Source organism: Bombina bombina, chromosome 5, assembly GCF_027579735.1.
Source record: "Bombina bombina isolate aBomBom1 chromosome 5, aBomBom1.pri, whole genome shotgun sequence".
NCBI classification, from domain to species: domain Eukaryota; kingdom Metazoa; phylum Chordata; class Amphibia; order Anura; family Bombinatoridae; genus Bombina; species Bombina bombina.
In genome coordinates, this window is record NC_069503.1 from 329863503 (window position 1) to 329891354 (window position 27852).

The following is a 27852-nucleotide window of genomic DNA, read 5'->3' on the forward strand; positions in this document are numbered from 1 at the left end:
GTCCCTTCCTCAAGCAAAGGCTCACACGGACATTGTCCTGGCCTTTCTCAGATCTCACGGCTGGAAAGTGAACGTGGAAAAGAGTTCTCTATCCCCGTCAACAAGGGTTCCCTTCTTGGGAACAATTATAGACTCCTTAGAAATGAGGATCTTTCTAACAGAGGCCAGAAAAACAAAACTTCTAGACTCTTGTCGGATACTTCATTCCGTTCCTCTTCCTTCCATAGCTCAGTGCATGGAAGTGATCGGGTTGATGGTAGCGGCGATGGACATAGTTCCTTTTGCGCGCATTCATCTAAGACCATTACAACTGTGCATGCTCAGTCAGTGGAATGGGGACTATACAGACTTGTCTCCGAAGATACAATTAAATCAGAGGACCAGAGACTCACTCCGTTGGTGGCTGTCCCTGGACAATCTGTCTCAAGGGATGACGTTCCGCAGACCAGAGTGGGTCATTGTCACGACCGACGCCAGTCTGATGGGCTGGGGCGCGGTCTGGGGATCCCTGAAAGCTCAGGGTCTTTGGTCTCGGGAAGAATCTCTTCTACCGATAAATATTCTGGAACTGAGAGCGATATTCAATGCTCTCAAGGCCTGGCCTCGGCTTGCGAGGACCAAGTTCATACGGTTTCAATCAGACAACATGACAACTGTTGCGTACATCAACCATCAGGGGGGAACAAGGAGTTCCCTAGCGATGGAAGAAGTAACCAAAATCATTCTATGGGCGGAGTCTCACTCCTGCCACCTGTCTGCTATCCACATCCCAGGAGTGGAAAATTGGGAAGCGGATTTTCTGAGTCGTCAGACATTGCATCCGGGGGAGTGGGAACTCCACCCGGAAATCTTTGCCCAAGTCACTCACCTGTGGGGCATTCCAGACATGGATCTGATGGCCTCTCGTCAGAACTTCAAAGTTCCTTGCTACGGGGCCAGATCCAGGGATCCCAAGGCGGCTCTAGTGGATGCACTAGTAGCACCTTGGACCTTCAAACTAGCTTATGTGTTCCCGCCATTTCCTCTCATCCCCAGGCTGGTAGCCAGGATCAATCAGGAGAGGGCGTCGGTGATCTTGATAGCTCCTGCGTGGCCACGCAGGACTTGGTATGCAGATCTGGTGAATATGTCATCGGCTCCACCTTGGAAGCTACCTTTGAGACGAGACCTTCTTGTTCAGGGTCCGTTCGAACATCCGAATCTGGTTTCACTCCAGCTGACTGCTTGGAGATTGAATGCTTGATTTTATCGAAGCGAGGATTCTCAGATTCTGTTATCGATACTCTTGTTCAGGCCAGAAAGCCTGTGACTAGAAAGATTTACCACAAAATTTGGAAAAAATATATCTGTTGGTATGAATCTAAAGGATTCCCTTGGGACAAGGTTAAGATTCCTAGGATTCTATCCTTCCTTCAAGAAGGATTGGAAAAAGGATTATCTGCAAGTTCCCTGAAGGGACAGATTTCTGCCTTGTCGGTATTACTTCACAAAAAGCTGGCAGCTGTGCCAGATGTTCAAGCCTTTGTTCAGGCTCTGGTTAGAATCAAGCCTGTTTACAAACCTTTGACTCCTCCTTGGAGTCTCAATTTAGTTCTTTCAGTTCTTCAGGGGGTTCCGTTTGAACCCTTGCATTCCGTTGATATTAAGTTATTATCTTGGAAAGTTTTGTTTTTAGTTGCGATTTCTTCTGCTAGAAGAGTCTCAGAATTATCTGCTCTGCAGTGTTCTCCTCCTTATCTGGTGTTCCATGCAGATAAGGTGGTTTTACGTACTAAACCTGGTTTTCTTCCAAAGGTTGTTTCTAACAAAAACATTAACCAGGAGATTATCGTACCTTCTCTGTGTCCAAAACCAGTTTCAAAGAAGGAACGTTTGTTGCACAATTTGGATGTTGTTCGCGCTCTAAAATTCTATTTAGATGCTACAAAGGATTTTAGACAAACATCTTCCTTGTTTGTTGTTTATTCAGGTAAAAGGAGAGGTCAAAAAGCAACTTCTACCTCTCTCTCTTTTTGGATTAAAAGCATCATCAGATTGGCTTACGAGACTGCCGGACGGCAGCCTCCCGAAAGAATCACAGCTCATTCCACTAGGGCTGTGGCTTCCACATGGGCCTTCAAGAACGAGGCTTCTGTTGATCAGATATGTAGGGCAGCGACTTGGTCTTCACTGCACACTTTTACCAAATTTTACAAGTTTGATACTTTTGCTTCTTCTGAGGCTATTTTTGGGAGAAAGGTTTTGCAAGCCGTGGTGCCTTCCATTTAGGTGACCTGATTTGCTCCCTCCCTTCATCCGTGTCCTAAAGCTTTGGTATTGGTTCCCACAAGTAAGGATGACGCCGTGGACCGGACACACCTATGTTGGAGAAAACAGAATTTATGTTTACCTGATAAATTTCTTTCTCCAACGGTGTGTCCGGTCCACGGCCCGCCCTGGTTTTTTTAATCAGGTCTGATAATTTATTTTCTTTAACTACAGTCACCACGGTACCATATGGTTTCTCCTATGCAAATATTCCTCCTTAACGTCGGTCGAATGACTGGGGTAGGCGGAGCCTAGGAGGGATCATGTGACCAGCTTTGCTGGGCTCTTTGCCATTTCCTGTTGGGGAAGAGAATATCCCACAAGTAAGGATGACGCCGTGGACCGGACACACCGTTGGAGAAAGAAATTTATCAGGTAAACATAAATTCTGTTATTTAACTTAGGGGGGTGTTAGGGTTAGGGTTAGACTTAGCTTTAGGGGTTAATACATTTATTAGAATAGCGGTGAGCTCCGGTCGGCAGATTAGGGGTTAATAATTGAAGGTAGGTGTCGGCGATGTTAGGGAGGGCAGATTAGGGGTTAATACTATTTCTTATAGGGTTAGTGAGGCGGATTAGGGGTTAATAACTTTATTATAGTAGCGCTCAGGTCCGCTCGGCAGATTAGGGGTTAATAAGTGTAGGTAGGTGTCGGCGACGTTGTGGGGGGCAGATTAGGGGTTAATAAATATAACATAGGGGTCGGCGATGTTAGGGGCAGCAGATTAGGGGTACATAGGGATAACGTAGGTGGCGGCGATTTGCGGTCGGAAGATTAGGGGTTAATTATTTTAAGTAGCTTGCGGCGACGTTGTGGGGGGCAAGTTAGGGGTTAATAAATATAATATAGGGGTCGGCGGGGTTAGGGGCAGCAGATTAGGGGTACATAAGTATAACGTAGGTGGCGGTCGGCAGATTAGGGGTTAAAAATTTTAATCGAGTGGCGGCGATGTGGGGGGAGCTCGGTTTAGGGGTACATAGGTAGTTTATGGGTGTTAGTGTACTTTAGGGTACAGTAGTTAAGAGCTTTATAAACCGGCGTTAGCCAGAAAGCTCTTAACTCCTGCTTTTTTCAGGCGGCTGGAATCTTGTCGTTAGAGCTCTAACGCTCACTGCAGAAACGACTCTAAATACCAGCGTTAGAAAGATCCCATTGAAAAGATAGGCTACGCAAATGGCGTAGGGGGATCTGCGGTATGGAAAAGTCGCGGCTGAAAAGTGAGCGTTAGACCCTTTAATCACTGACTCCAAATACCAGCGGGCGCCCAAAACCAGCGTTAGGAGCCTCTAACGCTGGTTTTGACGGCTACCGCCGAACTCTAAATCTAGGCCTAAGTCAGCTGTAGTGTAAACTGAACAGTTTTAAGTTAACCTGTCTCATTTCAAACACTAAGCAATCCTAGTCTGAGAGTATAAAATTTTATGCAGATGTAAAAATCTTAGATAAAATGCCTCCTTGCATCTGGAAAGTCCTTATATATATATATATATAAAATGCATATCTGCCAAAAGGGCATCTACCATTTGTGTATTGAGGAGGAAACATTTCTGCATGGTTTTAAATATAGAATTTCTACAGCATTGTCAAATAATCATAAATACACTGCTGCTGCTAAAAAAAAATGTTTTTATGGACCCCTGGCCCCACCATACAACTACTACCACACTTAAGTTACAATCCAAAATTGCACAAAGAAATAAAAAATATTTGCTAAGTAAGTCCTACCTCCTCTTCAAATGAAAGTGATCTGCCGTCTGACTCAGGCACACACTGTACAAAGTGCCAAGTCTGTCTCACACTGAGCATAGTGGTTTAGTGCACACTAAGAAATCCTCTCAAATGCTAATACTTTACTACTTGTAATAACTTTTCCCATGATCAATTAGCACTCTGCTGTAGTACCCACTGGTGGCTGCCAAAATTAAAAAAAAAAAAAAAAAAAAAAAAAAAAAAGTTTTTTTTTTTTTTAGTTCTTGCCTCATGGGGCCCCCCTGGCTCATTGGGCCCCTGACAGGAGTCACCCCTGTCACCCCCTGATGGCGGCCCTGACAGCAGGCACCCTGCACATTTTCAGAAGGTTGTGAAGATTTTTACCTCTGATTTTCATCAGGTTCATAGAAATAATCTTATTCAATGACTCTGTCAAGCATTTCTTTTCTCCTGCTTGTTGTTCTCCTACAGATATTTAAGTCCAAAAATAAAACTTGTTTTGTCATAAATACAATTCATCTTCCCTAGAAACAGATTGAAAAACATTACTTGTAAACATCATGTTTTTTATTCTGTCCGTTTGGTCTCACAACACGCAACTTGTCATATCACATTACACGTGTAATACTGTCTGAAGGATTTTGCTTTGTAAAGGCTAACCAGATTTGCTTAAAACGTCTTTTGGTATTGTAAGAAAACACATGCTCTGTCATTTCACATTTCAGGGACTGTGAAACACACACATAAGTGCTGGGAGTAATAGAATCACATCAGTTACTAATATAGGTGATTTGGAATCATTCCAGAGTGGTAACTAAACACTTGTACGTTGTTTACAGTTAGATAGCTCTGTCCAACCACTTTCTAAACTTAAAATAATCATTCAGTATATCAGAGCCAGAGGGCATATTGTTCTTTTTTTACATTTTGATAACTGTGCTAATAAGAAATATAAGCGCAATAGAGGTTATAGTGTGTAAGGCAGGATCACTAGTAGACGATTAAAATAAAAAATGTTCAAACCTGCTCAAATATAGCCTACCAAAAGGGAACCTACTGGTACTAATTTCTAAATAAGGAAAGTGACAAGTAGCAATTTTAAAGCAGATAATAAACTGTAGCAAATACTGTAACAAGAACAGCATAACATGGTTACCTAGAAAAGCTTTAGATAGCTATGTGTCAGATATTGTTTTTAGTGAGAGTCATCACTTTATGCTGTCAAGATGAATCCTGCTATGTGAATCATCATCTGAATGAAGGAATAATTAAAAAGCAGATGGGGGGGGGGGGGGTGCAGCTGTATGATAGACAGGACCGTTTCCTCTCCCTGAATATTTGGGAAATCTGCAAGAGCAACAAACAAAGTGCACCTCTGATTTAAAGTAAAGTATTTATTTATACTCAGAGCTGCTAGCATGTGCACTTACTGCCAAGCTTTAAAAACAAGGCTTATCAAGGAGACTGAGCTGGAAAGTACTTCCGTTTGAGGTCTACAGGTTGTGGTATTGGTGATTGCAGGTTCGGCTATGCTGGACTCCATACGAGGATTGTCTCAACTTCAGCAGCTAGTTGTGGTTACAACTCGGTGCTCTCCCAGGGCTAGTTTCTATTGAGTTGGTAAAGTTTGTAAACTGGTGGTAACATAAACATTCTCCATAGACTTTAATGGAGATAAATGTTTTTACAAACAGTTTCTAAACTTTACCACCTCAATGGAAACAAGGCCTCAGATGGACATTTTATGCCATTATATTTGTTGCCATTTTTACACTACACACTAAATACATTCCTCTAATCATGGCTGCTGCCGTTATGAAACCTAGGTTACATTGCAGGTATCTGAAGCAGAATTGCGGCACGTCAGTACAAGAATATATTGAAAGATAGATTTAAACATGGTGGCACCCATGACTAGAAAAAGGCAAGGAATAATCTAAGTACTATACTCATAAAATGTATTTATTGTTTATATATTGTCCCTTTAAAGATGCATGTTAATGCCCTTTAGAGCACAAATGTTAAGTACATATTTAACACCCACAATGGAGTTAAGCTTTATTATGCTTGCACTTTGCTAAGCTAGTACAGTTCACCGCTAGTGCTGAGCAGCTAGGCTACATACGTATGTTACTCCTTATGTGTATGTTTATCGCTCCAGAGTGACAATACATTCCAAGTGGGACTTGAAAACGTTTGCAGAGGTTAGTCACATACTTGTCAAGGACATCAAAGGGACAGTATAAATCAAGAAGAATATGCACAGAATGCTGATCTAAAAATCCAGTATAAAACCTTTTAAAAACTTACTTAGAAGCTCTCAGTTTAGCACTGTTAATGAGGTTAGTCTGGGACACCCACTGAAAGGGGCTGGGTAAACAAAAAAAGCAGACATTCCCCTTCCCTTCATATGAAATGACAGATAACATAAACAGAAGCCTGCAGGAGTCTGTAAACGCGCGTATACATCTGGCACTGTGGGGCTTGGTTAGGAGTCTGAAAATCAGCACAATTTTCTTAAAAAAATAAGCAAAACTATACATTTTTATAAAAACACTACCAATGGGCTATATATAAATGCATCATCTACAAAACATTTATGCAAAGAAAAATCTAGTGTACAATGTCCCTTTAATGCAAGAATTGAATGTTCTGTTTCATCTATGGTTGTGTTATTATATTGTTTGATCATAATGTGTAAATTTGTCAAATTTAGGCTTCTGAATTCTTATAATAAATACATTATTACTGTTGTCTTAAGCATGCAATTTGAAACAACTTCCCATTTTACTTGTATTATCTAATTTGATCTGTTTTCTTGATATCCTTTGTTGAAAAGCATACCTAAGTAGGCTGAGTACCAGCAATGCACCACTGGGTCCTAGCTGCTTATTGGTAAGTGCACATATATGCCTCTTGTCATTGTCTTAACCAATGTGTTTAGATAGCTCCCAGTAGTGCATTGCTACTGCTTCAACTAACGATACGCACAGGAAAAATTTTAATTTTATGATAGAAATAACTGAAATTGTTTTTTTTTGTTTGTTTTTTTAAATACTATAAAGGTACTGTAGGAGAAAATCAATGTAAATATGGCATGAGAGGCATACCTGTGGCTACCTATGGGAACTAAAGAGTTAACACAAATCAACTTTAGGATCAGCCTGGGATACTGTAAACATGACTAATGCTGTGCCTACAAATGCCACCCACACCTCTAATCTAGAGCATTTGGCACTGATATATATATATATATATATTATGTGTGTGTATTTCAGCTCCCAATCAAGTCTTAACATTTGGAAAAAAAATAAAATAATTTAAAAGTCTTAATAGCAAATTGCAGTCCATTAACAGAACCCTTGACAAGACATTTGATTGCTATTAATCTTATGTCCTTAGCTTTGGCCAGTCAGTGACAGATATAAATTAGATCCTATACAGGGCAAGCAATCCCTGTGTAGCACCTTGCACGGTCTGATGTCAGCAGGATGCATTCTAACCTTATTGAGGGCAGTAGCAAACCAAAATGAGTTATATTATAGGAAAAATAGTGAATGCATATTATGATGGGGGTTTCATTTTAAATGAGTTTACTATCACCTCTCCCAAAGGGGAAAAACAAGGAATTTAGTTGAAGTTTGGTCTCATAGATCTCAAATATCAGAAGCAAACTGTTCTTTGTGAGAAAGTAAAATGAGGGCTATAGTGTCTTCTTATCTCATTGTGATCGGAAAGTCCAATGCATTACATCAAAGAGTGCATGATTAATGATGCCTATTGCCTTGTACCAACCAGCCAGGTATCCTGTCAAAATACCAGAAATGTACCATTTAAAAAAGGTTTTCTTCTGTCTTAACTGGATTAACCCATTCAGAATACAAGCCTGAAATAACCCGTATAGCTTTATCAGATATGCTTCCTCTAGGTTCTGCATAAGGAAGTCAGAAGGGGGTTCAGATAGAGCAAACAATTCACCTTTGTTTTCAATGTAAGCTCATGAGCATGCATGTGTTGAGCACAATATGGCAGCTGTGTTTGCAACAATGTTTGTAACAATATTAAACATATGGTGCTCAAAACACATGGACACTCTGGAGCCTAAATACATTTCATGCACCGCCTTCTAATTATGGCTGCTGCCGTTATGAAACCTAGGTTACACTGCAGGTATCTGAAGCAGATGTGCAAACACATCAGTACAAGAATATATTGAAAGATAGATTTCAACATGGTGGCGAAATGCACTGATATAAGAGACTGCCTTCAAGGGCTTATACATTAGCATATGAGCCTACCTAGGTTTAGCTTTCAACAAAGAATACCAAAAGAACAAAGCAAATTTGATGATAAAAGTAAATTGGAAACCTGTTTAAAATGGCATGCCCTGTCTGAATCATAAAAGTTCATTTTGACTAGACTGTCCCTTTAAGTAATTAGAGCATGCAATTTGTTTCACTATAATGGCCCTTTTAACAAAAGATACAAAAAGAATTAGATACATGTATAATAGAAAAAAAATAGAAAATGAAATAATTAAAATCAATAAAATAATTCTGAATTATGAACCAACCTACTCCCTTAGCTGTTACATATCCTCTCTAGCCTTTGAGCTCTTCAATTGGAACTCTGAGCATATGGAAAACATTTTGTAAAAAAAAATCAGTAATCTATCATTGTGCAAAATTGTGTTTATTCAGCTCAGTGTCAATTTATGTATGCTATTGGTCCAGGTAAGCTCAGGAGTGTGCACGTGTTTGCAGAAGTATATGGCAGCAGTTTTGCAACAATGTTATATATTAGCAAAAGCAGTAGATGGCAGCGCTATCTCCTGTCCTGTAGTGTTCCAGACGTGCACGCTACCTATCTAGAGAGCTCTTCAACAAGGAATAACATGAGAACAAAGTAAATTTGATACTAGAAGTAAATGGGAAACATTTTTAAAATTGTATTCTCTATCTGAATCATGAAAGACAAATTTTGGTTATGGGTTTTTAATACCAGTAGGCAGGAGCCCCTAAGTCTCCTGTCTGGTCATTGCCACTTTGCCATGCATCTAAAGCTCTGTAGAAAATCTGGAACCCAAATCCCTGAAGCAGATATAGTTTGCACTTGCAAAAAATGATTTTGTTGAGCGTGGGTGAGACATTAACATCTGCATATTTTGTTGCCTACTGGATCTGTGCATTCACCTCTTGTACATGTATACAATACATTAGTATATATTTATAAACATATTTAATGAGGAAAATATTAAGCTGTGACTCATACACAGTTTGTATGGGGATAACAATTTACAGTTTGTGGGGTTAACCTAGAACGAATAAACTGAACTTTTGACTCTGAGATTATGAAATAGTCTGATACTAGTTTGCAGCTTCAACCTGTTTAGCAAAAGTTTAATGCTTGTGCCAAATGTTAATATAAAACAGTGTTCAAAAGGGTTTTTGGAAAGTTTTGTGCAAGTTTACTTTAACTTTTAACCCCGATTGTGTTTCAGCTTGCATAGTACAAAAATAATGTGGGAAACAAATGTATTTGTATTTTTATGGATGACTAAATTGTTTTAAAGGGATAGTTATGTAAAAATTAAACTTTCTTGATTTAGATAATGCATGTGATTTTAAATTGCTTTCCAATTTACTTATGTTGTCAAATTAGCTTTTTTCTTTTTGTATCCTTTGTTGAAGAGTAGACATGTGCAGCAAAGCACTACTGGGAGCTAGCTGTACACATCTGGTGAGCCAATGACAAGAGGCATACATATTCAGCCACTATCTACCAGCTAGCTCCCAGGAGTAAATTGCTGCTCCTGACCCTACCTTGAATAAAGCAAATTTGATTTGTCTTTACTATCACCTTAAAGGACCAGTAAACTCAGGAGAATAGCATAATCCGTAAATGCATAATAAAAAGACAATGCAAACACAGTTTACATTTCAAATGATTAGTAGATTTTTTTTTTCTGACAAATTTTAAACTTAGTTCTATTTTCCCTCCAACTCAATCATGTGACAGACATAAGCCAATAACATAATGCATATACGTATAATTCTGTGAATCTTACACATGCTCAGTAAGAGCTGGTGCTGCAGAAACTGTTTGTATAAAAATACTGCACATTTAGATAATGGAAGTGAATTGAAAAGTTTTTTTAAAATTGTGTGTTCTATCTGAATAATGAAAGTTTAATTTTGACTTGAGTGTCCCTTTAAGCCTAAGGAGAATTAACATTTTGACAACAAAGAGAGTGAGAAGTAGAGTAAAAGTTATTTTAAATGTGATTTATTTATTTTTTTAAAACATTTTTTGTGCTGTTTATAGATACAGAATAATTGGCAAATAAAATGTTATCTTGTATCTTTTTATTTAATTCTATATGATCTGTTAAAGGGACACTAAACCAAAAATTTTCTTTCATGATTCAGATAGAGCATGCAATTTTAAGCAACTTTCTAATTTACTATTATTTTTTCTTTGTTCTCTTGATATCTTTATTTAAAAAAGCAGGAATGAAATGCATAGGAGCCGGCCCATTTTTTGTTGAGAACCTGGGTTATGCTTGCTTATTGTTGGCTAAATGTCAGCCACCAATAAACAAGCGCTATCCATGGTGCTGAACCTAAAATGGGCTGGCTGCTTAGATTTACAGTCCTGCTTTTTAAATAAAGATAGCAAGAGAACGAAGAAAAATTGATAATAGGATTAAATTAGAAAGTTGCTTAAAATGTCGTGTTCTATCTGAATCATGAAAGAAAAAATATGGGTTTAGTGTCCCTTTTAAGTTATCACAAACATGTAACATTATGTGTGTTTAAAGGGAGATAGAGATCAAAGTTGAAGTTTCCTAATAAAAAAAATAAAAGTATTTTTATCTAATTTATCTCTTTTTCATGTCCTTGATTGAATGTTGCCCCTTTCCACAAGGACATATTTAGTTTGCACATGAGCGTGCATGTACCTTGAGCACTAGTCTACAGCAATGTGTGTAGCAATGTTACACAAGCAACCTGTAGAGGGAGAAGACAGCAGGGAACACCTACATTCTGCCTTCAATTACTACTGTAGAGCTCCCTCTACAGGTTGCTTGTGTAACATGTCTACACTTACGCTGCCATATACTCAAGACCAATGCATGATCCTACATCAGTATGCCTTATCCTAGTCTCTAGACATGCTCCCATCTAAGCATGTATTTCAGTAATGTGTGGGAGCACCCACTAGGATGACAGTGAAAGGCACTAGTGACCTGTTCCAGGAGTTTTTTTTAATGTATATCATTATTTTTTTTTTTAATAAATATGTTCCTTTAACATTAAAATAGGACTCATTGTAAACTGTAAGTATTAATGTAGGGACTTGTATGTCCCTTTAAAATGACAATATGTGTTAGTAGTGCTGTTCAAGCTTTAAATAACAATTCTTTAGGTATGTTGTCAAACTGAAAGGAAACACAGTTTTCAGCACTGGAGGAAATATCTGTCATCTACATTAAATCTCTTACATTTGGAGAAAATGTGCAGAGTTCAAATCGGAACTAGGAAATGAGAGTTTCTTGATAACTATGTAGTTGTTGCATTTTTACTGTACATGGCTTTTATTACAGGAAGTGAATTGCACAGTAGAAACCATTAACTCTTTCATTGTTCCCTGCTCTTATAGAATACAAATAAACAGCAACTTCATATATATATAGTTTTTATGCCACTTTACAAATCATTAGTTAGGCCTCGTATTTAGTATTGTGTGCAGTTCTGGAGGCCATAACTCCTGAAGGATATAAACAAGCTGGAATCTGTGCAAAGGAGGGCTACAAAAATGGTACATGGTCTAAAAAATAAAACGTACCAGGATAGGCTCAATGACCTCAATATGTATAGCTTAGAGGAGAGAAGGGAAAGAGGTGATATTATATTAATTTTCAAGTATATTAAGTCGATTAGTAAAGCTGAGGCTGTGAGTATTTTACATAAACAAAAGAAAAATTCAAGAACAAGGGGTCATTCTCTCATTATAGCATAAGGCTATCCTGCTAACTAGATACGTTTATACTTTTAGGAAATATTGGCCAGACTTGCTGGGCCTATGGTTCTTATCTGCTGTCAAAATCTTTATTTCTATCTATATTTAATATGCTTTTCTATCTTTAAATTTGGCTTTTGGTCATCGTAAAACTATGCAAATATTTTCAATTTATATCAAAAGACACACAAACGCAATAAGTTATACTTGTTGACATGTATTATTGCCCTTTCCTTTCAGTCTCCTTTTTCAATTTGCAAGCTCTAGCAATGAAGGTGTTAAAACTTTTTGCACACATGTAATTGGAGGCCAAATAATCTGTGAATAGAACACATCCACATTATCAGTGTCCCTGGTTACTATTATAAGCCAGTTCCCTAACAACTGCAGCTTTATATGCATCTTAAAGTGATGCATTGTTGTAGAACGGCACAGTAATTAGCAAGATCTCTTGTTTAGGTGAACATTTTTTACTTCACCAGGTTCTGTCATAAATACTGTTAAAATTAAAAACATTTTTTTTTACAAAAGAACAGATTTTTTAAATTAGCTTCTTTTATTTTTTTAATTTTTTTTTCTATTTAGAAAATATCACATATTCTTGTTTTTGCAGTTCTCAGAACTGTAAATTTGTGTCCTGCCAAGATAACATACAGAGCTTAGAAAAAATACCTTAATCCCATTGTTCCTCTGCAAATCTATGTACATAAAATGAACTCCTTTGTATTATTAAGTCCCACATTTCACAAAGTTTAATATATAGAAAATTGTTTGCACTCCAGATAATGTTTTTTTAATTAAATATATTACTGCCTATTTGAGAATACATTAAAAAAAGTTTGCTTTGACAGAACTGTAAATTAAAGGAATATGAAACCTACATTTTTTTCTTTCATGATTCAGATAGAGCATGCCATTTTAAGCAACTTTCTAATCTGCTCCTATTATCAATTTTTCTTCATTCTCGTTATATCTTTATTTAAAAAGCAGGAATGTAAGCTAAGGAGCCGGCCCACTTTTGGTTCAGACCTGGGTAGCGATTGCTGATTGGTGGCTAAATGTAGGAGTAAATTAGAAAGTTGTTTAAAATTGTATGCTCTATCTGAATCATGAAAGAAAAAAAAATAGATTTCACATCCCTTTAAATAGTAGCAAATGTTAGTCATGATCAGCAGTGCATTATATCCTGAGCTGATAATAGCCAGTGATTGGTTGTTAGATACATGGTAAAAAGTCGAGTTTCCGTCAGCAGTGCACTTTATCCTGAGCTGATCATGGACAGTGATTGCTTGTTACACACATAGTAAAAAGTAATGTCCCAGTCAGCAGTGCACTTTATCCTGAGCTGATATTGGACAGTGATTGTTACACACATAGTAAAAAGTCATGTCCCAGTCAGCAGTGCACTATTTCCTGAGCTGATAATGGCCAGTGATTGATTGTTACACACATAGTAAAAGGTCAGGTTTCAGTCAGCAGTGCATTATATCCTGAGCTGATAATGGACAGTGATTGGTTGTTACACACATAGTAAAAAGTCAGGTTTCAGTCAGCAGTGCACTATATCCTGAGCTGATAATGGACAGTGATTGTTACACACATAGTAAAAAGTCAGGTCTCAGTCAGCAGTGCATTATATGCTGAGCTGTAAATGGACAGTGATTGTTACACACATAGTAAAAAGTCATGCCCCAGTCAGCAGTGCACTATATCCTGAGATAATGGCTAGTGATTGATTGTTACACATAGTAAAAACTCATGTCCCAGTCAGCAGTGCACTATATCCTGAGCTGATAATGGACAGTGATTGTTACACACATAGTAAAAAGTCATGTCCCAGTCAGCAGTGCACTATATCCTGAGCTGATAATGGACAGTGATTGTTACACACATAGTAAAAAGTCAGGTCTCAGTCAGCAGTGCACTATATCCTGAGATAATGGCTAGTGATTGATTGTTACACATAGTAAAAACTCATGTCCCAGTCAGCAGTGCACTATATCCTGAGCTGATAATGGACAGTGATTGTTACACACATAGTAAAAAGTCATGTCCCAGTCAGCAGTGCACTATATCCTGAGCTGATAATGACTAGTGATTGATTGTTACACATAGTAAAAACTCATGTCCCAGTCAGCAGTGCACTATATCCTGAGCTGATAATGACTAGTGATTGATTGTTACACACATAGTAAAAACTCATGTCCCAGTCAGCAGTGCACTATATCCTGAGCTGATAATGGACTGTGATTGTTACACACATAGTAAAAAGTCATGTCCCAGTCAGCAGTGCACTATATCCTAAGCTGATAATGGACAGTGATTGTTACACACATAGTAAAAAGTCATGTCCCGGTCAGCAGTGCACTATATCCTAAGCTGATAATGGACAGTGATTGTTACACACATAGTAAAAAGTCAGGTCTCAGCAGTGCACTATATCCCGAGCTGATAATGGACAGTGATTGTTACACACATAGTAAAAAGTAATGTCCCGGTCAGCAGTGCACTATATCCTGAGCTGATAATGGACAGTGATTGTTACACACATAGTAAAAAGTAATGTCCCGGTCAGCAGTGCACTATATCCTGAGCTGATAATGGACAGTGATTGTTACACACATAGTAAAAAGTCATGTCCCAGTCAGCAGTGCACTATATCCTGAGCTGATAATGGACAGTGATTGTTACACACATAGTAAAAAGTCAGGTCTCAGTCAGCAGTGCACTATATCCTGAGATAATGGCTAGTGATTGATTGTTACACATAGTAAAAAGTCATGTCCCGGTCAGCAGTGCACTTTATCCTGAGCTGATCATGGACAGTGATTGCTTGTTACACACATAGTAAAAAGTAATGTCCCGGTCAGCAGTGCACTTTATCCTGAGCTGATCATGGACAGTGATTGCTTGTTACACACATAGTAAAAAGTAATGTCCCAGTCAGCAGTGCACTTTATCCTGAGCTGATATTGGACAGTGATTGTTACACACATAGTAAAAAGTCATGTCCCAGTCAGCAGTGCACTATTTCCTGAGCTGATAATGGCCAGTGATTGATTGTTACACACATAGTAAAAGGTCAGGTTTCAGTCAGCAGTGCATTATATCCTGAGCTGATAATGGACAGTGATTGGTTGTTACACACATAGTAAAAAGTCAGGTTTCAGACAGCAGTGCACTATATCCTGAGCTGATAATGGACAGTGATTGTTACACAGATAGTAAAAAGTCAGGTCTCAGTCAGCAGTGCATTATATGCTGAGCTGTAAATGGACAGTGATTGTTACACACATAGTAAAAAGTCATGCCCCAGTCAGCAGTGCACTATATCCTGAGATAATGGCTAGTGATTGATTGTTACACATAGTAAAAACTCATGTCCCAGTCAGCAGTGCACTATATCCTGAGCTGATAATGGACAGTGATTGTTACACACATAGTAAAAAGTCATGTCCCAGTCAGCAGTGCACTATATCCTGAGCTGATAATGGACAGTGATTGTTACACACATAGTAAAAAGTCAGGTCTCAGTCAGCAGTGCACTATATCCTGAGATAATGGCTAGTGATTGATTGTTACACATAGTAAAAACTCATGTCCCAGTCAGCAGTGCACTATATCCTGCGCTGATAATGGACAGTGATTGTTACACATAGTAAAAACTCATGTCCCAGTCAGCAGTGCACTATATCCTGAGCTGATAATGGACAGTGATTGTTACACACATAGTAAAAAGTCATGTCCCAGTCAGCAGTGCACTATATCCTGAGCTGATAATGACTAGTGATTGATTGTTACACATAGTAAAAACTCATGTCCCAGTCAGCAGTGCACTATATCCTGAGCTGATAATGACTAGTGATTGATTGTTACACACATAGTAAAAACTCATGTCCCAGTCAGCAGTGCACTATATCCTGAGCTGATAATGGACTGTGATTGTTACACACATAGTAAAAAGTCATGTCCCAGTCAGCAGTGCACTATATCCTAAGCTGATAATGGACAGTGATTGTTACACACATAGTAAAAAGTCATGTCCCGGTCAGCAGTGCACTATATCCTAAGCTGATAATGGACAGTGATTGTTACACACATAGTAAAAAGTCAGGTCTCAGCAGTGCACTATATCCCGAGCTGATAATGGACAGTGATTGTTACACACATAGTAAAAAGTAATGTCCCGGTCAGCAGTGCACTATATCCTGAGCTGATAATGGACAGTGATTGTTACACACATAGTAAAAAGTAATGTCCCGGTCAGCAGTGCACTATATCCTGAGCTGATAATGGACAGTGATTGTTACACACATAGTAAAAAGTCAGGTCTCAGTCAGCAGTGCACTATATCCTGAGATAATGGCTAGTGATTGATTGTTACACATAGTAAAAAGTCATGTCCCGGTCAGCAGTGGACTTTATCCTGAGCTGATCATGGCCAGTGATTGTTACACACATAGTAAAAAGTCATGTCCCAGTCAGCAATGCACTTTATCCTAAGCTGATCATGGCCAGTGATTGGTGACTACACACATAGTAAAAAAGTCATGTCCCAGTCAGCAGTGCACTATATCCTGAGCTGATCATGGCCAGTGATTGTTACACACATAGTAAAAAGTCAGGTTTCAGTCAGCAGTGCACTTTATCCTGAGCTGATCATGGTCAGTGATTGATTGTTACACACATAGTAAAAAAATAAAAACGAATTACACCTTATCTAATAGCCCTATCAAAATAAAAAAGCCCCCCAAAATAAAAAAACCCCCTAGCCTACAATAAACTACCAATGGCCCTTAAAAGGGCCTTTTGCATGGCATTGCCCCAAAGAAATCAGCTCTTTCACCTGTAAAAAATATACAAACACCCCCCAACAGTAAAACCCACCACCCAACCAAACAACCCCCCCAAATTAAAAGGCTATCTAAAAAACCTACGCTCCCCATTGCCCTGAAAAGGGCATTTGTATGGGCATTGCCCTTAAAAGGGCATTTAGCTCTTTTACCTGCCCAGACCCTACTCTAAAAATAAAACCCACCCAAAAAAACCTTAAATAAACCTAACACTAACCCCCGATGATCCTCTAACAGTTTTTGAAGTTCTGCTTGAAGGATCCATCCAGGCGGCATGAAGTCTTCCATCTTCATCCATCCGGCGAAGTCTTCATCCATGCGGCTTCTCCTATCTTCATCCATGCGGCTTCTCCTATCTTCATCCATCCTTGATAAAGTACAGAAGTACACCTGAAGCAAAAAATACCAAAACATGTTAACCACTTCTATATGACTGATAATGTCACGTTTGTAACCTTATGATCATTTGTTGATGACCATGATCTGTTACAAAAGTACCAAATTACTTTCATAATCTGTTTTTTTTTTAAAAGAATGTTTTTTTGCTACATTACAATGTAGAATTTTATTTTGCAATATTTGTTTGCGACAAGATGTCTGTTAAGGACAGTTGCTCAGGGTTTTGTTTGTTTTTTTGCATAGAATTACAGATGATTTTCAGAAATCAGGTTAAAGTGACACTGTACTGTCATCCAAATGAAACAACAGAATTTAAACGCGGGCATTTTTTGCCATAAAAATATGAAGCAAACGCTATTTAATGTGGAGTTCATGCCCTTTAATATTCTTTCTAGACTAAAGTGTTTACTTCTGAGCATGAGATATTTTTAACCCGTTCCTGATTACTTTATTATATGCTTACATTGGTGCTCCTTAAAGGGCAGCCACTGACAAACATGTCAAAACTCCCCAGAAATTAGAATGTTTAGGCAGAATTTGTAATGTTTAATATACTTTCTGTATAATTCTCATTTTAAAAACCTTTAACATGCATTCAGTGCACTGCACTGACTCTAGTGTGGTTTCAGTTTCAACGATCCTTTGTGAAATATGCAGAATTACATTGTTGATGGCTTCTATTCAAAGATTGAAAATACTTGGATTAGTGAAAAAATATATATTCTTTAATATTTATCGGATGATCATTCTTTTACTTTGTGATTGCCGAGGATAGAACATGGTGGTATACTGCCCTCTTCCTTATCCAGACCTGCTTTTTATTTCTGTTTTAAGAGATGATTTCAAACAGCATAATGGTGTAAGCTAGAGTGGAATATGCTGTTGCCGGATTGCTGAGCCCATCTAGAGTCCCTTAAGTCTTAAATAATTTACACTGTTGAAACAACAGTATTAAGAGTCTGTCATTGCTACAGGCCCCATAGACTTTGTGAGGCTGCTTTCAGTGTATGTTAGAATGTGTAAGCACTCTTCAGTAAATATCAGTATTATGTATTACATGATCTGTAGTACAAACAAATGCACAATAGAAACACTTGATACAGTAAATAGATTAGATTAAAGGGGCATTACACTCTTAATCATGCATATGAAATTGATTAATTTAAACATGTTAAAGATATATCCTGTAGAAGATCAGTCTGATTGTGCTAAAAAACACAATCCAGTTCCGAATTATCTGGAAATTATTCTCTGTATGAGAGAAAGCAACAAGACCCAGATGTATGTTTCGGCCTCTCTGCGTCTTGTCAGTAAGGAGCAGCTGCCTCCTCTTACTATTAGGGAGACCCCAGAGTAATTTACATATAGAGTAAATACCAGCTGGAAAAAAACAATCCTTTCTACAGGCAGTTTGATATCTCCCAGCATTTCAGAAGGGGCACTAATACCCTTAAAGATAAAGCTATTTGCATTTGTGTCCAGCAAGTCGACATCATCTATTTATTATAAATATTAAGGTCATGCACTTTCTCGCTGTTCTGTGCACAAATACTGAAGAGACCTTCTCTTCACCTGTAAACAAGGAAACCACATAACCGGTTTACTAGCAGCCCCTGTCTATCTCCTGAAGCCTCGGCAGAGCACAATGAATGAAGAAACTGTGTAAACAAATTCCCTATTGTAAATAGAATATACCTTCAAAAGATGGGCAGGTTTTAGGGAAATAATGTTTTGAAAGGCTGTCTCTAGAGAGAGTACTTCAGACACAAGTATGCTCCCAGTGACTGCTCATTGTGTTAGGGGAAAATATGGTAAAAGGCTAAGTAAGGGAGTGGCTAAATGAGTAGATTTAGATTGCAAGCTTTTAGGACACAGATTAATGGAAGGACCTCATGGTTTTGAAAGGTTACATTGTAAAACTGCTTAGCTTTAAATAGAATACCATCACTCAGCTTGACGTCACTGTTTACATAGCTAACAAGGTGGTACCTTTATTTGTTTTACTTTAATAAACAATGAGGCTGGGGCAATACTTAAAGGTGCACAAAAGTCAGTTTTTATTTTGTGCCATCTAAAAGACTGCATTTAAAGGGACATAAACGTGCAAAGACATGATTCTCTAATTTGCTATAGCATTTCATTATTGTGTTATTGCTTGCAAATAACTGTGTTTAATCCAGGAAAAGTACATAAAGTGACATTAAACATCTCATGTTTTTGTGTAGTTTTACTTTGCCCCACACTCCTTAGAGAAGCCAAAACATCAAAATCTGTAATCTAGGTTTTCAAAATGCTGCAAATTGCCTAAGCCTGCTATTTGATTTGCAGCAGGCTACATACTCTGCTTTGTCTTCACTCTAGGGAGCATGGGGTATTTTTTCATAAAAGCAAGAGTTCTTATATGTTCTTTTGAAGTCGGCGCCAGAGCAGCAATGCACAACTGGGACCTAGTCGAACACGTGGTGAGCTTATGTCTAGAGGAATATGTGTGTAGCCACCAATTACCAGCTAGCTCACAGAAGTATATTATTGCACCAGAGCATACCTAGGTATGTTTTTTTAAATAAATAGTACCAAATTATGCAATTCATTTGTGCTTTGGATAGCAGATAACATAATGGTATAATATTAGGAAGTATTACACTTCCCACCCAGCTACTTTATAATGCCACCCCGCTGGCTATATTTTTTGTGGAGAATACTGGTTGTGTTCAGCTAGGTCCCTGTATTGCATTGCTGCTCAGAAGCGGATTTAAACTGTGTCACCAACTCCTTTACACTAATATGCAAACAATAGCACAGTAATAAAATCCTTTTTTAATGAATTAGAACTTTTTATTTTTGAACCATTATTTCTCTTTTAATTGCTGCTTATAGAAACTGCAAACAAATGATTTTAAATATTATGCTTTTTTTTCTTTCTACAGTTGCTCTACAATCATCCAAGACAGACGGCAATGGGATTAGTGAAAATCGCAGAGTGATAAAACCAGGGAAGGATTTACATTTGTTAGAAGGAGAACTTCTATTACAGGTATGTTTTGTGTTCTGACATTGTTTCTTTCAGCATGATTTATCTATATGAAATCAGATGGTAAAATGACTTGCTAAGCAAATAAAAATGTTTTTTTGTTTATTATTGCGAATATGCACTTTCTTTCTATATCAGTTGTGATTTTAAAATGTGTTCTGACCAGCCCCTGGTTGCAGTAACTATGGCATCTACCTGCTTACTTCCAGTGCTTTACATGCCAAAATCCCTCCATAATAAAAGCACACTGGTATGTAATATAGTTAAGTGTCCTTATTAATCAAATGAATTAGCTTATCTTGAAGGAGGCACATTTCTGATTAGTCTTTTACAAAGACAAGACCTATTCTATAAGTGCCCTATCAAAGACAAATACCTTAGTATAGCAATGGGCTACCCAGTATGGGATATTGCTTCAGAGTGGAAATTTTAAAGGAAAAGTTAACTTTCACTGACCCCTATGCAGCTTTGTAAAGTAATTGAAAATTAGTGTGACTTTAAATCACCATTTTTGTAACATCATTAGTATTAAACCTTTAAAAGTACCTTTTACAATGCTCGGTTCAATCGCCGTAACTCTGGTTATTAAATTATTTTTTTTTAATTACGAATACCCTTTAAACCATTATGATTGGTCCCCCACTGGCGTCCCAACAGACTAGATTTACACCCACAAGTAATTTTCACCCGCAATATATGCGTGTTTATGAGACACGCAAGTGCATTCTCTGTCTATGCCTCACAAGAACGCTTACAAATGTACATGTAAGAGCGGGTGGGACCGATCTTACATATAACGGAGAGAAATCAGGAAATGATCGGGTGGGCGGAGGAAGTGCGGAAAAAGGTATGCGATTTAGGATATAAATAACTACTAAAGACTAGTGTTTTTAAAAAAAAAAAAATAGCAACTGTACTTCACAAATTAACATTAATGGATGGCATCAATGTTGAGTCTCTAAATTTACTTTCACTTTAAGAATGGAATAAAAGCAAGAGAAAAAAAAATAATTTAAAGGGATGTTAAAGAGTAAATTTAACATTTAAACCTGTTTTATTGCAAAACAAGTCTTCAGGTTACTTTTGCTCAGTCAACACGCTGGTTATGCTTATATCTAGCTGATCAGCAGCACCTGGGCCTAATGTTCAGTACACAGTAATAGTGGTGGTGTGACCCATGCCATGCAATTGATATGTGTGATAGGAAAACATGATGTCAATTTTAATAAATCATTGTCTTAAACACAATTATACGGGAGAATATAAGTATTTTTTACATTATGCATTTTCTTTTATTTGAACAAGTGTCCACCCATAACAATAATGGTTATCATATTTGTCAGAAGGCATATTTTTAATGAAGACAAGATAGATTTTTTTTCATAGGCTATACAAGTTTTTGCTGTGTGTGCTTGTCTGTGCATGCACGTGTGTGTGTCTGTAAATTTGTTTTGTGAACTTCAAGAACTGAACAAGACTCTTAAACAGGATACTTGCAGTATCATACCTCCCAACCTTTCAAAATTCACCCGCAGCAAAAAGTGTGATATGTGAACAGGGATGGGGCTTAAAAAAAAGACCAATGTAATATAACTAAAATTCTAATTAATGTGGTGTTAGTGAGAGTTTTAACTTATTATTTATTACCAGCAATATGAACTGAAGTGTGACAGACCCATGTAATAAGAGCACTGCTTACAAAACACTACAGTCTGTTTCCTCTAGACCAGACTTGTCCTGTCTGAGTCCTGGGCCCTGTATATGAACCCCCATGGGTTTTCCCTTCACTTCTGCAAACATACTGTACAACTGTAGGTGTCAGTACCAAAGAGGAGCTTTAATATTTTATTATCAATATCCCCCTTCAGGCAGTGACTGTTTTCTCCTGAAGATGTAGGAAATTGCACATATTATATGTGTGTCTGTAACACAGATACATTAATGCATAGTGTTAATAGGCAGATACTGGCACATGTGCAGGCCATAACAATAACAACTATCTAGCTAAAATATAGCATACCTGATGTTTATATTAATTGTACAAACAAAGAGTGTATTTGCTCAAGTCCTGCTAAGATGTGAATAAAGTATGTAAATTGCTTAAGAGATGACTGCACAACCTTATGTTTGAGCTCTTCATTTAGCCATAGAAAGCTAAGCTTTTTTTTTGTGCACATAATTTTAATTTGAGTTTTTATTTAGATGCGACTGAAACCAGCAGTTTACCTTTTCAAAGCTTAAACTCTGCTTATTTTTCTACCCAATGCAGAAGTAGATTGCTTGTTTGTAATAGGCACAAGTTAAGTGTGTTCACAAGCAAATTATCCATGCAAATCATGCTCACTGCACAATTGTTTGTCCATACCCCATGCATGAAAATAAGCTGTTAAACTCATATAGATATTTGTGTTTTGACTATAAACAAAAGAAAAAAACACTGTTTTACCTCTCCATCTTTTAAACGGCTGCATTCCATACTTTTAGTAAAGCATGTTTTATTAGCTTGGTGAAAAGAGATTCTAGGCTCACTCTAGTGTGGATAAATACACTTTAAGGGGCATATATACCAGCTGGGCTGAACATGTGCAGTTATGTATATCCACCTGGTCTAGTCGGATCAGGTTACAAAAACTATGCATAAGCCAAATCTCAAATAGAAATGACACTAGTTAGTGTTGTAAAATCAAATTAGTTATTCAATTTCACAATAATTTCCAAAAACTTTTAAAGGTCATATTGACATAACTAATATAAAAAAATATGGTGATCTTGTATTGAAATCGTCACATGGGCATGCATGCAACATTTATTTTAGCTTTTATTTTCTACCTGAATGCAATATAATGCAGCTTTTTTATATGTCCATATCTTTTAAGTGTTTTTTTTTTTAATTTCGAAAAACTGGCTAGAAAAACTATACTAGAGATTAAAGTGATGGTAAACTTTCTCCTTTGTATAAACAGTTTCGGAACATCAGCAATATTTTAAATAGAGTTTAATTAATCAGTTGTACTAAAGGTGCTCTTTAACTTACTTTTTAATGTTGTACTGATATTCGGATACCCCATGCTCCAGCCGCACACTTCAAAAGTAATTTTCTGAAGGTGGTGAGAATCCACAATTCCTTACTGTTGGGAATTCATCACCTGGCCACCAGGAGGAGGCACAGACACCCTACACCAATAACTTTATTATCCATTCCACTTCCTATACCTCCCAGTCATCCTTTGCCTCTCCAAGGAGCAGATAAAGACAGGAGGTGTTCAAGATTTTTTATTAGTAGAAGGGTTTTTTTTTTTTTTTTAATCCCGTTCCCCTCATAAGGTAAAACTTTGAAGAGAGGTGCTTAGGAGTACTTGGCTGTGTCCCCTCTTCCATCAAGATCTCAAATCTCTCAGTTTGACAGCATGGCAATTGAACGTCTGATTTTGTCTCAGATTTGATCAAGTCAAACAAAGTCTGGAAAGTTTTCATTTCCTGGTGTGAATCTAATTATTGCCTTTGGAACTCTTTCAGATTTCTCAAACCCCCGCCCCCTTTTTTTTTATGCAGGATGGTCTGGATAACAGTTTATCAGCCAGTTCCCTTAAAGACCAAATGTCTGCCCTGACATTCAAGCCTTTGTATCAAGATTTGGTCTGGTTATCAGGCCTGCTTTCTCCTCTGTGTAACCTTAACTTGGCTCAGTCATTTAAACCAATGCATAGTCTGTGTATTCAATTGTTGTCTTGAAAGGTTCTCTTTCTCTTAGACATTTCCTCACCAGAAGAGCAGGTGTTTAATAAACCTGTCTTTCCTTCCTAAAGTTGTTTAGTCTTAAAATCTTAGTCCTATGTCTCAGTCCAGTGTAAAAAATTAAAATAAAAAAAAAAATCACCTCTTAACTTGTATGTAGTATGGGTTTTGAAATTTTATCTTCAAGCCACTAAAGAATTCAAAATTTCTTCTTCCTTGTTTATCCATTTCTTAGGTCCCCGGCAAGGGACAGAAAGCTTACCTGATAATAAATGTATTTCATGATGGTGAGAGTCTACAAGACCGCCCTTGTTTTTTTTCCATAATAGTTGGCGGCCCCAAGGCAGAACATGCTGCAATCTGATTCTGATCACAGAAAATGCAGCTGTCTGCAGAAAGAACGCCAGTGGCAGTTAAAATAATTTTTTTGCCTGCACTTTTAATTTCTGTTCCATTCTATCTCAATGTAAATATTTGTTATGTTCCTCTCTTTTCAATTTCCTCCCCCTTCCTGATCTCCAGTGCGGTACAGGGTAACAGCACATTTCAGAAAAGGTTGCAGAAAAGGTAACCAAAATACTTAGGAGCCAGATTTTTTGTGTTCTTTAATAATTTTGTATGTGTAATTATGTATGTATGTATGTATGTATGTATGTATGTGTGTGTATGTGTGTGTATATATATATATATATATATATATATATATATATATATATATATATAATTATATATAATATGTGTGTGTATGCGTGTGTATATGTGTTTGTGTGTGTGTGTGTATATATATGTGTGTGTGTGTGTGTAGAGATCACAGAGGCTGAAACGTTCCCAAATAAGTTAATTGGATATGCACAGTATTGTGAAAATGGTGTTGTATGAATCATGGCAAAGTGGGAGGCATTAAAGCTCTGTTGTGTGGTGTGTTTTGCGTCCTCCTGTAGGATGGCTCATGGACTCTCACTATCATGAAAAAAAATATTTTATCAGGTAAGCATACATTTTGTTTTTTAGGAACCGTGGCACCCTGGCACCTGGAATATGTCAAGCCTTGCCATGTCGATATTTTCTATAAAAGCAGAACTTCCATTTATTTTGTGTCTCTCATTACAGAAGCTCATGTGTTATTTGTTAAAAGTCAACCAGATTCCGTTCGCCTGTACTTTACGTTTGTGTTTAATATTCTCTTTATGTTTGAGATAAATGATCTTAAGTCATTTTACATCTCATTAAAATAAAGAAGCTTTTGGCAGTGTTCTATATTGGATAATGTAGTTTTTAAGGGGAAAAAGCTACTCATGTCTGATCATAAAACATTATAATAAGGCATTTAAACAAACAATAACCTTTCATAGTATCCAATGTTCCCAAATAAATTGCATGCCTAGGGCATTTTATTCAAATTATATTAAACATGGCACAAAACATTTTAACTATTTTGAAAAAAATAAATCATCTCACAGCAGCCAGTACTATAACAAACAGATGTAGCAAAAAAAAGACTGTTATTTGTAATACAATATCTGTCATAAAGGTTATCAGATCACTTAGTGCTAGTTTATGCAACTTATTAGATGATTAGCATTAAACTTAAAGGGATATTAAGAAAATATTCTATATACTTAGTATTAATCAGAAATGAAACACTATACAGGTAGAAAACCATGTATCCAAACTGCTCAGGACCAGAAAAGGTTTAGATTTCAGATTAATTTGGATTTTGGAATATGTGAATCTGTAAAATGGAACAGTTTGGAAAGGGTGTAGATAGTAATATCTTTTATAATTTAGCCAATATTTACTTATCGTAATACAGCTTGAACATGCAACCTAAAGGTAGTTTTATATCATTTTAATACTTTTGTATACATAGTACTATCCATCAAGTACCATCAGAAAGCTAGTACAGTACTTTAATCAGAAATGTAAAATTTGTTGATTTTAATAAATTGCATTTTAGAACACATAAACCAATTCAAAAACGCGGCGAAATAAGATTGTGACTTACAAGCAGGACACTTAGTAATTTTTTGATAATTCTGTATTTGGGGATTTGTACCTGTATTACAGACAAAGCTACACCCTATGTAAAGGGTCATTAAAATTTAATTTTTCATAAAATACTTTTCCATCTATAAGGAAGGGAGAGTCCACGACTTAATTCCTTACTGTTGGGAAATACAACACCTGACCACCAGGAGGAGACAAATACCCCCAGCCAAAGTCTTAAATATCCCTCCCACTTCACCTATCCCCCAGTCATTCTTTGCCATTCGTCACTATAGGAGGTGGCAGAGAATTGTCAGAAGCTAGTCCTGTAATGGGTATGTTCCCTTCAAGAAAGGACTGGAGTTTTAAGTAATCATGTCAAGCTCTCAGTTAGAGTATTGATGAAAGCTAGAGTCTGGAAATGCAGGGACAGTTTTTATGGGAACCCATCCAGACTTTTGCATAACCGCTCCTAAGCAACCAGTGTTGACGAGTTTCACAGCTTTCTGTTACACACTTAAGTTCATGTCAGAAGCGTTGCTGCAAAACTGTCACACTTGAGAGGCTGTGCCTGTTCCACAGCATGGATCCCGGAGGGTAAGACCAATTTATATATACACTTTTTTTGTCTATAGGGACACAGTGTGGCTCGTTAATATCTCCTTCAGGGAGATTATTTGAACAGCTAGGGGTTATTTATAACTTCTTTAATGTGAGAGACTGTGTGCTTTTGGCTTGGAATAAACAGGTTTCACTTTTGTTTTTGAGTGTTGCGCAGTTCATAATAGCATATCGCCTTTTTCATAGCAGGGGAAGTTCTGTCCTACGCCCCACGTGACCGGATGCGGTCTTTTTCATTTCCTACAATCCTGCTGCGGACATCACTCCTAAGGAGAGCGTTTTCATGTTAGCTGTCTGGGTCTAGGAGGTGGTGAGTGCACCAGCCATTGGGAATATAAAGGTGCCGTTTTTTTAATAAAAGCGTTTACTTTTTGTCTGTCCTTCTGTGAATATATCTTAGCTATGGAGGACTCTGATACTACATTAGAAGGTTCCGCTTCTTCTGTACTGATTAATAATTCCTTTTTATATTGTAAGGAGACTGTGGTTTGCCCGCCAGCTCAATTTTGTTCCATTTGCCTAAGCACTTTTCTAGTCTAAGAAGGGAGACAAGCCTGCTAATACTCATAGCGCTATTATCCTCTCTGAGCCGTCTACCTCTCAGGAATCTGTGTCCCGAGAGATTACTACCCTTTCTACACTATCCGCTCCACATGCAGTTCCCCGCGGCTCAACTAATCCTCCATCTTGAGGGGGCTTTTTTCCGGCGGACTTTACGGAGCAGTTACAATTGGCGTTGTCTGTGGCCCTGAGTGCCTTACCTCGCTCTAGCAAACGTAAGAGAAAGGTTAAACATAGTTCTCCTGACCTAGAGTCATCTAAATATTTGTCGGATTTAGCTTCTATGTCCCAGCTTTCAGAGGATGAGTTAGCCTTTGTAGCTTCAGAGGGTGAACTTTCTGAGTCTGAGACTTCAGCGGAGGAACCCTCATTTAGATTTAAAATTGAGCAGGAGGTTCTGTCTACGCTAGAGGTTCCAGAGGCTACACTCCCTAAGGAACCTAAGATCCCTAAATTAGACAGGGTTTATGAAGACTGGAAGGTCCCTCTGACTTTTCCTGTTCCAGTTAAGATGGTGAACATTACTAGAAATGAATGGGAAAGAATAGGAACTTCTTTTTCCCCCTCGTCCACTTTAAAAAAAAATATTCCTGGTCCCTGACTCTCAATTAGATTTGTGGGGCTCC

General features: G+C 37.6%; 1 protein-coding gene across 1 annotated transcript in view; it reads left to right on the forward strand.

Annotated features, from left to right (window-relative positions):
- AHR (aryl hydrocarbon receptor) overlaps positions 1 to 27852 on the forward strand; it is a 370224-nt gene that overhangs the window by 161068 nt on the left and 181304 nt on the right. The window contains exon 3 of the mRNA XM_053714124.1: positions 20220 to 20326. Coding sequence (XP_053570099.1) covers positions 20220 to 20326 — 107 coding nt within the window. The remainder of the gene's footprint in view (positions 1 to 20219; positions 20327 to 27852) is intronic.